Source organism: Antrostomus carolinensis, unplaced genomic scaffold (assembly GCF_000700745.2).
Source record: "Antrostomus carolinensis isolate BGI_N321 unplaced genomic scaffold, ASM70074v2 scaffold2796, whole genome shotgun sequence".
Lineage (NCBI taxonomy): Eukaryota > Metazoa > Chordata > Aves > Caprimulgiformes > Caprimulgidae > Antrostomus > Antrostomus carolinensis.
The window spans coordinates 61,300-73,864 of record NW_010322302.1 but is presented as its reverse complement, the minus strand read 5'-3'; the positions used below and the strand labels follow the sequence as shown (position 1 = coordinate 73,864).

The following is a 12,565-nucleotide window of genomic DNA, read 5'->3' as shown; positions in this document are numbered from 1 at the left end:
GGTGAGAGGGCGGCTGCGGGAGCGGCCCTGTGTCCCTGCGCGCCGCTGAGGCCGTGCTCCTCTCCCCTGCATCTAAGGTGACTTCATGAATAACTTAAACGACCCTCCCAACTGGAACATCCTTCCGCATCCGCGGGAGCCCGGGGATGAGGGCAGCAGATGGAACTACGCCTTGCTGGTCCCCATGCTGGGCTTGGCCGCCTTCCGTAAGTAGGGCCCGGGCCTGTCCGCCGGAGCTGGGGTGTGTGGCTCCCTCCAGCCAGCCGAGGGGAGCCTGGAGCTGTGCGGGGTAAAGGCGTTCCGCACCGGGGGTTTCCTCTGCTCTGCGCGGTTATCATGTTATCAACAGTAAGCACTGCTTATAGCGTTAAGGCGATGGCCATTTTTCACGTGTGGAATTGAATCCGTATTTAATGAGCTCCAATTTACAAAGCTCTCCCAGGAGAGTGGAGATCTAGAAGAGTGCTAGAGATCCCAAAGCTAGCAACCCAGATTGCTGCTGATATGTATATCTCTTTACTGGACCTGAAAAGTTCTCAGTGCAGTTCCTGCATTGGAAACCTCCAGTTTTGTTTCCCCATAACTTAATTTTCTTTCTTTAATCCAAGAACTGTATGTATGAGCAATAAAAGACTAGGGGAGATTTTACTTCAAAGGAAACATGATCATTTAACATGACTTCCTGTGAAACATGGGCCCACAGAAATACATTTTGTGGAACATGTGAGTAGGAGTGAATATCACTGGGGAGGGCAGGACAAACAGGCATAGGTAATTAATGATACCCATCAATGTTATATGTGTTATACTGATGTCTGAAGTCTCATTTATATATGATAGGTTGGATCTGGACCAGAGAATGTCAAAAAGAAATAGAAAGAGAAAAAAAAGAATATTATAAAAAGCATTCATCTTTGCAAAAAGACCTGGAAGCCAAATACCGGGATATAATCACAGAAAATCGTCGCACAGTTGCTCATTTGGAGTTGGAGCTTGAAAAGGAGCGCAACAGAACCCTGAGTTACCGTGAAGCCCTCGTGTCCCAGAGTCGCAAACTGGTAGAGGAAAGAAGGATCCTAGAACAGGAGCAGGAGAAGTTGGCCCGAGAAAAACAAGTCCTTTTGCACTCAGGAGCAGCAGGTAGCTTGTACCAAAGTTGTCTGGCAAAGGAAGAAGAGTGGCAAAAGAGAGCCAATATTTTACTAAAAGAATTTGAAGAGGGACTTAAAGAAAGACAGGACATCTACTGCAGTCTTGTTGTACCCAGAAGCCAGAGACTGGAAATAGAGAAAAATCTGCTGGTTAAAGCAGTAACAGATCCTGTTGCTATGGCTCTACATATGGAAAGTGGCTTAAAAGATATTTTCAAACATGATAACTACTGTGGCAATCTGCTGAACAGAAACAAGAGTCAAAATGGAAGACTTATGTGGCTGTACCTGAGATACTGGGAACTAGCTATTGAACTACAGAAGTTCAAGAGGGCAGAAAAGGCCATGTTAGGAAAACGATAAACAGGGGAAGCGACGGGATTTCATGTGATCCACCATGCATAGTAGGGACAATCACAGTTGTAGTCTGAAGCTGTTAAATTCTCCTACTGTGTTTCCGTTTCTCCTCCTCATTGCACTTGTATTTGCATGGGACATGTGCAGAGTTGGTGCCTTTCCTTTCAGTGTCTAACAACAGATGCTCCAGTGAGCTGTGCATGCTCTTAAACTCTGTGAGTGTGTTTGTATTGCAGACTGCAGTGTAGTATAGTGATATACCACCTTCCATAGGTATCAGAAGCAGCAAAACAGAAGTCCATTTAGAGTGATTTACCTAGTTGATAGTCATACTCCATCAGCAGAGAAGTGTGATTTATCTCCCCCAAGTGGGGTAGCACATTGTGCTCCTTACCCCTGATGTTTTACCTGGTGTCTCAACGCTATCTTTTATTATTATTTTATTTTTTTAATTGTTTGTTTGTTTAAGCAAGACTGATTTTCAGGCAGATGTTTGGAAGAGACCACGTTTGAGCAAGCTGCTTGTCACATAAGTCCTATGTGTATATACATACATTTATATAAATACATATATATGTATGAATGTGTGTGTATAAATGTAAGTATTACTATTCTGAGGGTGGGAATAGTATGATCGTGTTTCAGATTAATCAGTCTTGCATTGTCTTCCAGCTCAACATGCAAATAGTACTTTATGAATGAAACATCCAAAAGATGCTAATTAAAATAACACATAAAGAAACAAATTGAAGAAAGTCTCATTGGAGGTAGGGATCTCTGCTTGAATACTAGAGAGTGGTTATTCTCATCATATTGGGGATACATTAAGAATTCTTATGTTTCTCTCTCAGTCAAGGTTTTAGTTGTAACCCAGCAGTGTGCCTCTGGGCTCAGCATTTGGACAACATCACTGTGCTGCTGCCTCTGCATCCCAGCGCGCTGGCTGCTACCTGGTTAGCTTGCAGGAACCTCCTTGGGTTACAGCCATTGCACCTGGCCCTGTTCCTTGGACAGGTCCTGTCTGTTGTTCACAGGTAGGAACCTAAGTGCAGCCTCCGCTGGCAGCCACCGCCTGCCTCCCCGACTGCCTCAGTTCTGCCAGAATTGCAGTGTGCTTTGCCACAGCTTAAATTGTGGTTCACTGCTTCACGTACACGTGACCAGGAAAACATATACAAGCTTTGCAAACTTTTAAGAAAGGAGGGTTTTTACTTTAGTTAGCACAGTAAAATAAACAGATCTAGATATTAAAAAAAAAAAACCCAAAACCCAGGGCATTTCCATACTTGAAACCCCTTAAAACTTTGAGTGTTCTTTGGGTCCTTGTAGCAGTAGGGACCACCTTCTTTTTCAAATGTGCTATGTATTTTGGAGAATTACTTTTTTCTTCCTCCTTTCTAATCCAGCCTTAGACCTCAAAGGGGCAGTGCTTTCCCCTTTGTTTATAACACCTGGGCTTCTCTGTTACTTGACTGTGATTAGTGTTGGTAGGTTGTCAGTTGTTTAACTAGCAGTTTGTTAATTCACTGAGGGCTTGACTCAACTAACACGTTTTCTCTAGGCAATCAGCTACCGTGTGGCCCAGAAGCAATGCAACTAAGTGAATGCCCATCCGAGTTTAACAGGGAACTCCAGCAGATGTCGGTTTTTCTCTTATTATTTCCTTCTGGTTTCATTTCAGTCTGGGCACAGAAGACAGCAGATAGATCTTTTGTAGTATGTGCAACCTAATCCAGTTACTCAGCAAAAATACCTAACATGAAACAAAACTCTTAAACAGAATATGTTTCCCAGCTACTCTGTTTTCCAGTTGTGATTTTGCTCACCTTGCTGGTGCTAATTATACTGTTGTATTGATTTATTAGTCTCTTATGTACTGATTTTTAGATTACTCTTATTTTTTTAAAATGAAGCTGTAGTAGACAGGCCATTAGGGGAGGGGGAAAAAAAAACATACTATCACAAACACCAGAAAGGCCAAAATTTGTCTGGATGCCGTGCATGTGCGTGCTGGGAGATGAGAATGCAGCTGAGTTACTGTTTGTGTCTGACAGCCAGAGCCAAGCTGCTATAGATGGCCATATGCACATGCCCTGATAGCCCAGTAGAACAAATTAGTTTGGAAAGTAATTACCCAGTGTGTAATTCCCTCCAGGATGTATAAAGTGTGTAACCACGCAGCTGTGGCGTATTTCATATGTACGTACAGGCAGTTAAGCAACTCGGCTGACGAACAGCAGTCAGTGAATCAATGCCAATGTGTTTAAGACTCATGCCTTGACTTTGTATGTATTCATTAGTTCTTAAAAGATCAAAGATTTTATGCTTTTTCAGTTTTTTCATCGTTTGTCACTGACACCACTCAAAATATTTAAAGAAAATGTAATCAAGACTGTAGAATACTTTTTTCCGTATAAATATGTAAGTTGAAGCATCATATGCTCGATTGTACAGGGTTGGATGCAATGTAATAAGTGTTTGATGCTCGCTTTCACTTCTTTAGAAGTGTCAGTTATTTGTACAACTAGTTGTTGAACTGTTGTTCATGGACACTGTGCAGATCAGTATATTAAGACTGAAGATTTTGAAAAGTGTGTAACTGGTTTAGAAGCACTGGTCCTGTTAGTTTCTACCAGAACTCATGTTTGTTGGTGTGTTACTTATTTTTTAAACATTCCCCCTTTGTAGGTTTGTCATGTTGAGAGTTCTGTTATGAGCTTTATCTTGCCCAACAACTAGTGTTCTGGATTGGTTGTTTGTTTGGAAATGCCCATATATGTGTAGAATGCAAGAATAATTTGTTTTCAAAATATTTAATTAACTTTTTTAGTTATGGAAATGGTCACTCACCTGTTAAACACAATTAATAAAAACCCTTACATATTTCTGCACTGTTTTGTAACTTGGGCAAGGTGGGTGGGAGGAGTGGAATTTACTATTTTATTCCAACTTTCTAAGCAAATTGCACAATTTTAAGGTTTTAAAAATTGGACAGCTTTTAAATTGGCATGTAAAAGGTTTTGGTCTTCGTGCTGAGAAGAGAGTATGTTGAAAAGTTTTTTCTTTCTTAGGAAAGAACAGCATTGTTAAACAGTCAAGCGCACCAGCTTTAACTAAAGATGCGTGGTTAAATACGAGCATCCCACTGAAAGACTGGGGTAATTCCTTCTGTCTGTCTGTTACGTAGGGTATTTGCCTTCCTCCAGAATCCCTCAAATGCCTCATTCTGCGGGTCAGCTCCCTTTTGTTTCCCTGTGTGGATTTTCTCGTTTGCCTGCCCTGTGAAGAAGTACAATCCAGCTGCTCTACGACAGAGTTCAGACACTCTGTTCCCTTCACAAAAGATCAGTCTCTTTGTGTTTGACACAATCCTTCGCATTTACTCATCACTCACCTTCACATGGAGAATGCCGTCCTTGCGAGATATTAGCAATGAAGAAAAGGGTGCAGCTTCTTATCAAACTGAGAACAAAAGCTGGTATTTGTTATAATAACTTCAGTTTAAAATTACCACATTGTTCAAGTCTTGGAGTTTGCTTGGGTTTTTTTTAATGCGGATACTGTTCAGGTGGGTCACACATCTGTGGGTCACGGCCTTTCCTGAAAGTCAGTGATCTGCAGGTTGGAAGAGGTGTCCTAAAGCTGCTGTGGAATGGAGGGCTGCGGGTTCCTTTCCGAAAGAAAACTCACACTTGGAGGCTGTGGTAGTGATGTGGGGTTTGGTGGATGGGCTCCAAGTGTCTGCCTCACAGGCATCCAAGAAGGGAAGGTCCCTCAGGGAAGTCTTCAGCCTCCTCTGAGTCCCAGCGGGGTGTGCCCTGAGAGTAGCTACGTGTGTGGGTTTCACTGCTTCAAAGCTAAGTTGTCCCCAGTCCCTATCCCGCAGGAGAGTAGCTGTGCTAATACCACTTTCTACATGTAGACGCAGGTCAGGAAACAGCCTGAGATATCTCGTGCTTTCAATAAAAGCAAAAAACATGTTCTGTTTGACCTGTCTGCTGACCTGGGTGCATGCAACACAAGGAGAAACACAAAACACACTCCGGACTTTGTGGAACTTGGACTGAGTGCTAGAAAAGGGAAAAGTTCCTTAGAAAATGCCCCTGAGGGGCAGCCCAGAGCGTTTGGCCTTCTCTTTCTCTTTTTGCCTAAATAGGAGCTGCCAGAAGACTGCTGACGTGACAATGCCTTGCTCAAAGGGATGCTGCGCTCTGGAAGCGACAGCTCTGCTCAAGCCCCCCTGAAGGGAAGGGTCTTAGGACACCCTCTCTTGCTTTTTTGAATCATGCTTTTGAACACTTCTGTGTGAGGATGGAAAATAGAGTTCCTCTGTGCAGGATACAAGGCAAAACCAGTGGTCAACAGTTTGGGTATTGTGGCAAAAGAAATGGAATTGAAGTAATAGCTTTGATAAAAGAATGAAATTCAAGTTTATCCTATAGTTACAGTCACGGTGCAGCTGGATATGAAGGCTTTGCCTGTGTGCATGCCAAGGACACATAGTCATTAATTAACTGCCTAGTCCAGGAGCTCTCCAACTAACCACTGCATAGCTGCCACAACAGCTATGGATCTGCAAAGAAGCAAGTCAGTGGAATTTAGGGTAGCTTGGCAATGAGGAGACCAACTCTTCTGTCAGCCACTTCAAAACAAAACAACTGATTGCTGCAGGAGCTCTCCCAGCAGCTGGGGCCATGCCGGAGGTTTCCCCAGCGTGGTGGCACGCTGCTGATACGCAGAAGCTTTGCTCTGTAAGCTGATAGACACTAGCTGTATATTTAGATATATTGCTTAACTACTCGGGGTGAAGGATCCAGTGCACAGCCAGGGATTTCCCCAGGTGATTTCTGTTCTCGATTAAAGAATTGATCAAATCATGCATAATTTTATTTAGGCAGTGGAAATTGTTCCTGCTTATGCAAGGATGGGCACATAGGGCTGTCTTTTGCTTGAGGATGTGTTTCTCACATAGTTTGGAAAGAGGAGCCCACGCTGGAGCAGGTTTGCTGGCAGGACTTGTGGCCCCACAGGGAACCCATGCTGGAGTAGTCTGTTCCTGAAGGAACTGCACCCCAAGGAAAGGACCCACGCTGGCACAGTTCATGAAGAACTGCAAGCCATGGGAAGGAGCCACATTGGGAATTCCATGGAGGACTGTCTCCAATGGGAGGGACCCCACGCTGGGGCAGGGGAAGAGTGTGAGGAGTCCACCCCTGAGGAGGAAGAGGTGGCAGAGACATGTGATGATCTGACCACAACCCCCATTCCTCATCCCTCTGTGCCACTGGGGGGAAGGAGGTAGATAAAATGGGGAGTGAAGTTGAGCCCAAGAAGAAGGGAGGGGTGGGGAGGAGGTGTTTTTAGGAGTTGGTTTTGTTTCTCATTACCCTACTCTGATTTGATTGGTATTAAATTAATTTTTCCCAAGTCAAGTCTGTTGTGCCCATGATGGTAACTGCTGAGTGATCTCCCTGTCCTTATCTCGACCCATGAGCCTTTTGTTATATTTTCTCTCCCCTATCCAGCTGAGGAGGGGAGTGATAGAGCAGCTTTGGTGGGCACCTGCTGTTTAGCCAGGGTCAACTCACCACAGTACCACTGTCTGAGAAGTTACTGTGGAAGGAGTTGTGACAAAAGACTAATTACAGACAGATTATGGACAGCTACTAGAGAAAGTTAAAAGATGAAACATTACTGATAAAATAAACTGGAAAGTGGTAGCTGCAGTGCATAATACTAATGGCAACAACCAAACAACTGAGAGTAAATTGCTCCGCTGGAAACAAAGAGTCTGTTGAAGAGTTTGAAGAGAGCAGAGGGATCGTGAGACCTGCTGGTCGTGATGGCCATTTGCTGTCATGCACCTCGAACAACCCTGTGCTCCAGGCTGATTCCAGCCTGAGCTGTCCAGCTGCTGGAAAAGCGCCTCTTCACCCTTCTCTTCATAACTGCTCCTGAAGGTTTGTATTTGTGAGACACTTCACTTCTAAACGTGATTTACACAATCAGAACAAAATCCTCAGCTAAGGCAGTTAGTGCTTCACAGTATTAAATACTTCCTCATATTATTACATACTACCACCCCCTTGTGGCTAATGGCTCTTCTGGCCAGTGGCCTCAGCAGCACCTTCTGTTCCCGTGAGCTTCTCTGGTGCCACACGGTCAGAGCACTCTGGTCCAGACATGACTGGAGCATAATAACAAGAAAAATAAGAAAAACCATGGTGTTTGGTGACCAAGACAGTATGAACTTGTCTCCACCACAGTGGGTATTGCAGTAGACCTCTATGCAAAGGTTGGATGTAGTTCAGCAACCTATTGGCATCTCATTGTGTACTACAGCACGGGAAAAGAAAACAGTAACAACCTTGATTAAAGATCACTGTTCATTGCTTGATGAAAATGGCAAGCAACAACCTACAACTGTCAACTGTTCTGCTGCCTGCTAGAGAAGAGAGGCATGTGGTGAGAGAGATCCAAGCAATAGCACTTCACTGGCTAAGGAATTTAGGGCAACACTGGCCATCATGAGATCAGATAATTTGGAGCAGTTCACAGAAGCATTTCTAGACCCATGCACCTTACCTGTAGTTCCCCCCAAAGTGATTCCAAGGATGAAATTTATTCTTCAAGGATGAGAGCAATATTTTGGAGATCTTCTGAATGTATGCAGTGCAACATATAGGTCAGCACATCTTCCTCTCTGGTGTTCAAGAAGAAGAACAAAACAAAGAAAGAGGATGATGCTGCTGGAGCTGTTATTACTTCAGTGAAATATTTATGTACAAAATGAAGTAAGTATTATGCAAACTACCAGTATATACAAAAATAAAGTTTGTGCCTGTTTCTGGAAGATAAAAAGGAGAAAAGTGCCACATGGGCATCAGCGCAGTTCTGGGTGAACTAGTCAGTTCTGGGTGAACTATACAGACATGACGTTCATTGCACGTTCCCTTTAATTCCTCTGTGGCTAAGGACACTACTCCTTCCACAATAAACATGGACTGGCAACTTCTAAGCATGTCAGATTGCTGAAGGAAACTCCCTGACATGGTAAAACTGTTCCAGAATGGGGTGCTTATGGAAGTCATTGTGCATGGCATCCTACTTCTGTTGCATTCCCAATAGCCTGAGACAAAGTTTCAATGACAGCCCAGTGCTGTCGTGTTTCTCCATTGCAGTGATACTTGCTGGCACAAAAGGACTTCTCTCCCATCTGGAGAAGTTTAAAATCACATGGAAAGAGATTTAGCCTCCAAAGATCTTCTGACTTCTCTAAAATCTTCAAGGTATCCCTGCTTGAAACACTCACAGTGGAAATCAAATCGTGACAGCTGAGGAGCTGTGGTTTTTTGGTTACTTATCAGGTAGGGTTTGAGAACAACAGAGCATAAAACTTACATCAAGTTAAAGATCTACAGAGCATTTTTGGGCAAGGTAAACTCCATAACCACCTGCCGTTGATTATTAGCCTTAAAACTAAGTAACTGAAACATTTTGCCTGCATAGCTCCTGTTCTAATGGTATCATTAGTGTTCCCTAGGCCAGGGATTTTGAGTCTCCTCCTGAGCCTGGCATTCAGTGCTCCCTCTTTGCGTAGCTGGTCGAGGATTTTACCCATTGGCAGGTCGTAAAAAGATTTTGTGTTTTCTCCTCATATTTTAAAAGAAGACCCAAGAAGATTTTGCCAGGGACAGGCTGTCAGAGAAAGCATTTCATTTAACCTCTGAATTATCTTCTGCTGCTTCTGCTTCTGCTTCTTCTTCTTCTCTTCCTTCTTCACTTTTATTATGTCTTTACCACTTTACACTTCCAAATGAGAATCCTGTCCTTTAGGCATTTGGCTGCACAGTTACCACCATCTTTATATTTCCATCTTTTCCTGTATTACGCTTATCACACAACTGAGAGTAATTGCAATTGCTGTATACGTTGCTTTGACTACAAAGTAGAAGCTGACTGAAAAAAAAATAGGATTAATGCTGATGAGATATTGCTGTAGAATCACTAGCGTAACAAATTTCACACCAGTATCTGCTACAGCACTAAAAAGTGTCAGAAAATAATGTAGTTAATCCTAATAGCATGGTATATTGTAAACCAAGATTAGAGAACAAACTCGGTGTTTATGATTCATTGCCTTTATCTGCAATGCTCTGTAAGTGTCGCTCTGAAAATATTTGTGGAGTTACACACTTGTCCTATGTCATACCAGGGATGATGGGACCATGAGGAAAGGACCATATTGTATTTCATTCCCAAAACTATGACTGGATGCAAACCACATATATTGCCGCTGCTCTCTGCTTTTCTCAATGGCTTTAAATGAATGGAATTGGGTTTCTTAAAAAACAGGCCCCTGCTCTCTCTTGCTGGCTGCTCCTTATCCTTATCCTCCCCTTCACAGGATCCAGCCAGAAGAGGTTCCCCCAGTGCAGTCCCCTTCAGCCCATGGTGGAGGATAGAAGTCAAGCACTTCAGCCAGGTCCTTCAGTCAGTCAACTCAACTCATTCACTGGAGAGAAGAACCTGTCCTTCTCCATACAGGGATGGTTTCCTGCAGAGCAGGTGAGCTGTGCTGGCCCAGGAGTGCCTGCACCTGCATGAAGAGTGACCCTCAGAAGGTAGGAGTAGGAACATCTGTTAGGTGGTCAGTCTGGGAGAGGGTGTCAGACCCCACCTGCACATCAGGGGAGGACAGCTTGTCTCCCAGCCAGGGACAGTCCCCGTGGAGCCCAGGCTACCACAGACACGTTGGGGGCTGCCCATAGCCAGGAGCCCCTCAGCCCAGGTGAGTACTGCACCATGCCCGGACCTTGCCCAGCAGAGGGAAGCGGGTGACTCCATCCTTGCTGTTGTCTTGATTTTCATCCCCAATATCCTTCTACTGCCATATTTTTTTTTTACTGCTGCCCCCCTCATATTCTTTCCTAACAGCTTCATTGTCCTGCAAGATGAATGACATTTTCATCTAAGAAAATGAATATGCCCACATACTTCCACAAATTTGTGTGTATGTATATTCCAGTAAAATGTATGACTTTTAGAAAGGGGATATTTATTTTTTAATCAAGTTTATGTAAAATTATGACTTACTAGACAAGTTGGCTTACTTTTTCTGTATAGCCTCTTTTAACTTTTGAAAAAATAGTACATTAATAATATGGGGGTAATAGACAAAAAGACATGTGTTATTAGAAATGTTTTAACACAATCTAGATGTAAATTCCATTTTCTCCTGCATTTATAATTAAAAATTGTCAAAACAAGTCTTTTTTAGCAGCCTATATTGTGAAATAATTTATTTTGTGGAGGTTTATTAGACTTAACAAACCCTGTGGGTCATGCCAAACCTAAGCCTTGTGTTACCTGAAGAAGTTTACCTTAGAGCAAAGAAAAGGGCTCTGTCAAATAAGCAAGTGGCTGTGACTACTGCAGAGCCACCCCAACTCGTTTGTTCAAATCCACAGGGTGGCAATATAGACAACCTCACCAGGCAATTGTAGATCATGTTTGAGCTGGTGTCATTCCTACTGCAGGTCCTTCAGAAAAAGGCACTGTGCTTTCCAAGATCATTAGCCATGCAATTACACTGATAAAGAAATCTGAGCTAGATGCTATACCAGCATATTTGCTTCTGCAAATATTTAACAACTGACAGATAACAGCCACTGGAACCCGGTGTTACTGAAGTGAGATAAACTTGTCCAGAGACACATTTTTGATTTATTCAGTAGAAAGCAATCTGGAATGTGTTTTTGGATCCTGTTGGAAACTGCTTTCACTGAAACTTAGCAGAGAGAAATTTTCAGATCATCCTAGCACAAGTGTGAATCTATTTCATACCCTATCAATTTGTCCTCATATAATTTGATAACCAAAGGAAGCTACATTCTTTCTTTCCATGTCAGCTTGCACTGTGCTTAAAGAGAAACATACTATTTTAGGTTCAATAAATTCTATACAGAATCTTGATTGCCAAAGATTTCTGAGAACAAAGAGTCATTAGATAGTAGCTGCAAACTATGTTGTGTGGATAGCATGTAATCATTACCTGATTCAGTTACTGAAAGACGTTCTACATATGACTTTGGAAAGATTTAGAACTAAAGCCTACAAGTCAGGGAATGTAGAAATATTTGGGGGAGGATGCTGGGATTTCCTATTTATCTTCTGTCTGCTCTTTATCACTGCCTTATATTCCCTACAACGTGAATACTAGGATTATCTTCCAATGATTCAGGAAGCAGAATAATAACCCAGATGAGTTGTGAGCTCCTAGACCATGCAATTTCTTGCTATTGACCAACAGGTCAATGTCTTTCTGTGAAACTGGAAGTTGAAGAGCTGCAATTTGAAAGTTCTCTATTGCCACTTATAAGTCAAAATTTATTTTTCTAGACAAGGGAAGTACAGTAAATGTAGTCTTTTTGGACATGAGTAGATCAATTGCCACTTGACCACAAATGGATGTATTAGCTGAGCTAAATAGGAGTTATAACATGAACAATGAACTAGATAAAGATCTTGTGACGATGGTGAGCTGTGCTGAAAGCAGGTGGTCTAAGGGGAGGTTACTAATGCAGTTCCTCAAGGATCAGTTTAGGAATAGTCTTTTGTCACTCTTCCACTAATAACTAAGGACAAAAAATAGTAGCATGTTAGTGAACTAGTCCTGTCACGCAATCTCAGAAGTATTGTGAATGCTGAAAAAGTATCATTCAGGAATAACCGAGTAGCTCAAGGTATTGGAGTAGCAGGAAGTGGGTGAAATTTAAAATATGCTTTCGGTAACTTAGAAAAAGAAGTTCTGTTGCAAGCTAGGAATTCCTTAGTTGGAACTGCTAAAACAGAAGAAAGGTGTTGATCCAGTGGTTAATCAGGAGACAGCTCATCCACAGAACTGATAGGGTCATGAAAAAGGCAAGTACCATTGCTAGGCAGACTGATAGAGATATCTCAAGTCAAGTGAGGGAAATTTTAATACCTGATTACAAGGCACAGGTAAAATCCATCTGGGCTACTGTGTACAGTGGTCCATGTCAAGGACGAAGACT

At 42.7% G+C, this 12,565-nt stretch overlaps 1 protein-coding gene across 1 annotated transcript; it reads left to right on the top strand.

Moving 5' to 3' along the window:
* The first annotated feature begins 8 nt into the window (after nt 1-8).
* CCDC127 (coiled-coil domain containing 127) lies at nt 9-1,798 on the top strand. The gene is made up of 2 exons (XM_010170179.1): nt 9-206; nt 841-1,798. The coding sequence occupies exons 1-2, from the start codon at nt 86-88 to the stop codon at nt 1,512-1,514; spliced, it is 795 nt and encodes a 264-aa protein (XP_010168481.1). The 5' UTR covers nt 9-85; the 3' UTR covers nt 1,515-1,798.
* The last annotated feature ends 10,767 nt before the right edge of the window (nt 1,799-12,565 follow it).

Excerpts from the sequence above, each read along its gene's own strand:
- CCDC127 (XM_010170179.1), top strand. The coding sequence starts at position 86 with ATGAATAACTTAAACGACCCTCCCAACTGGAACATCCTTCCGCATCCG. Across the intron at positions 207-840 it reads GCTGGGCTTGGCCGCCTTCC|GTTGGATCTGGACCAGAGAA; the intron begins GTAAGTAGGGCC and ends TATATATGATAG.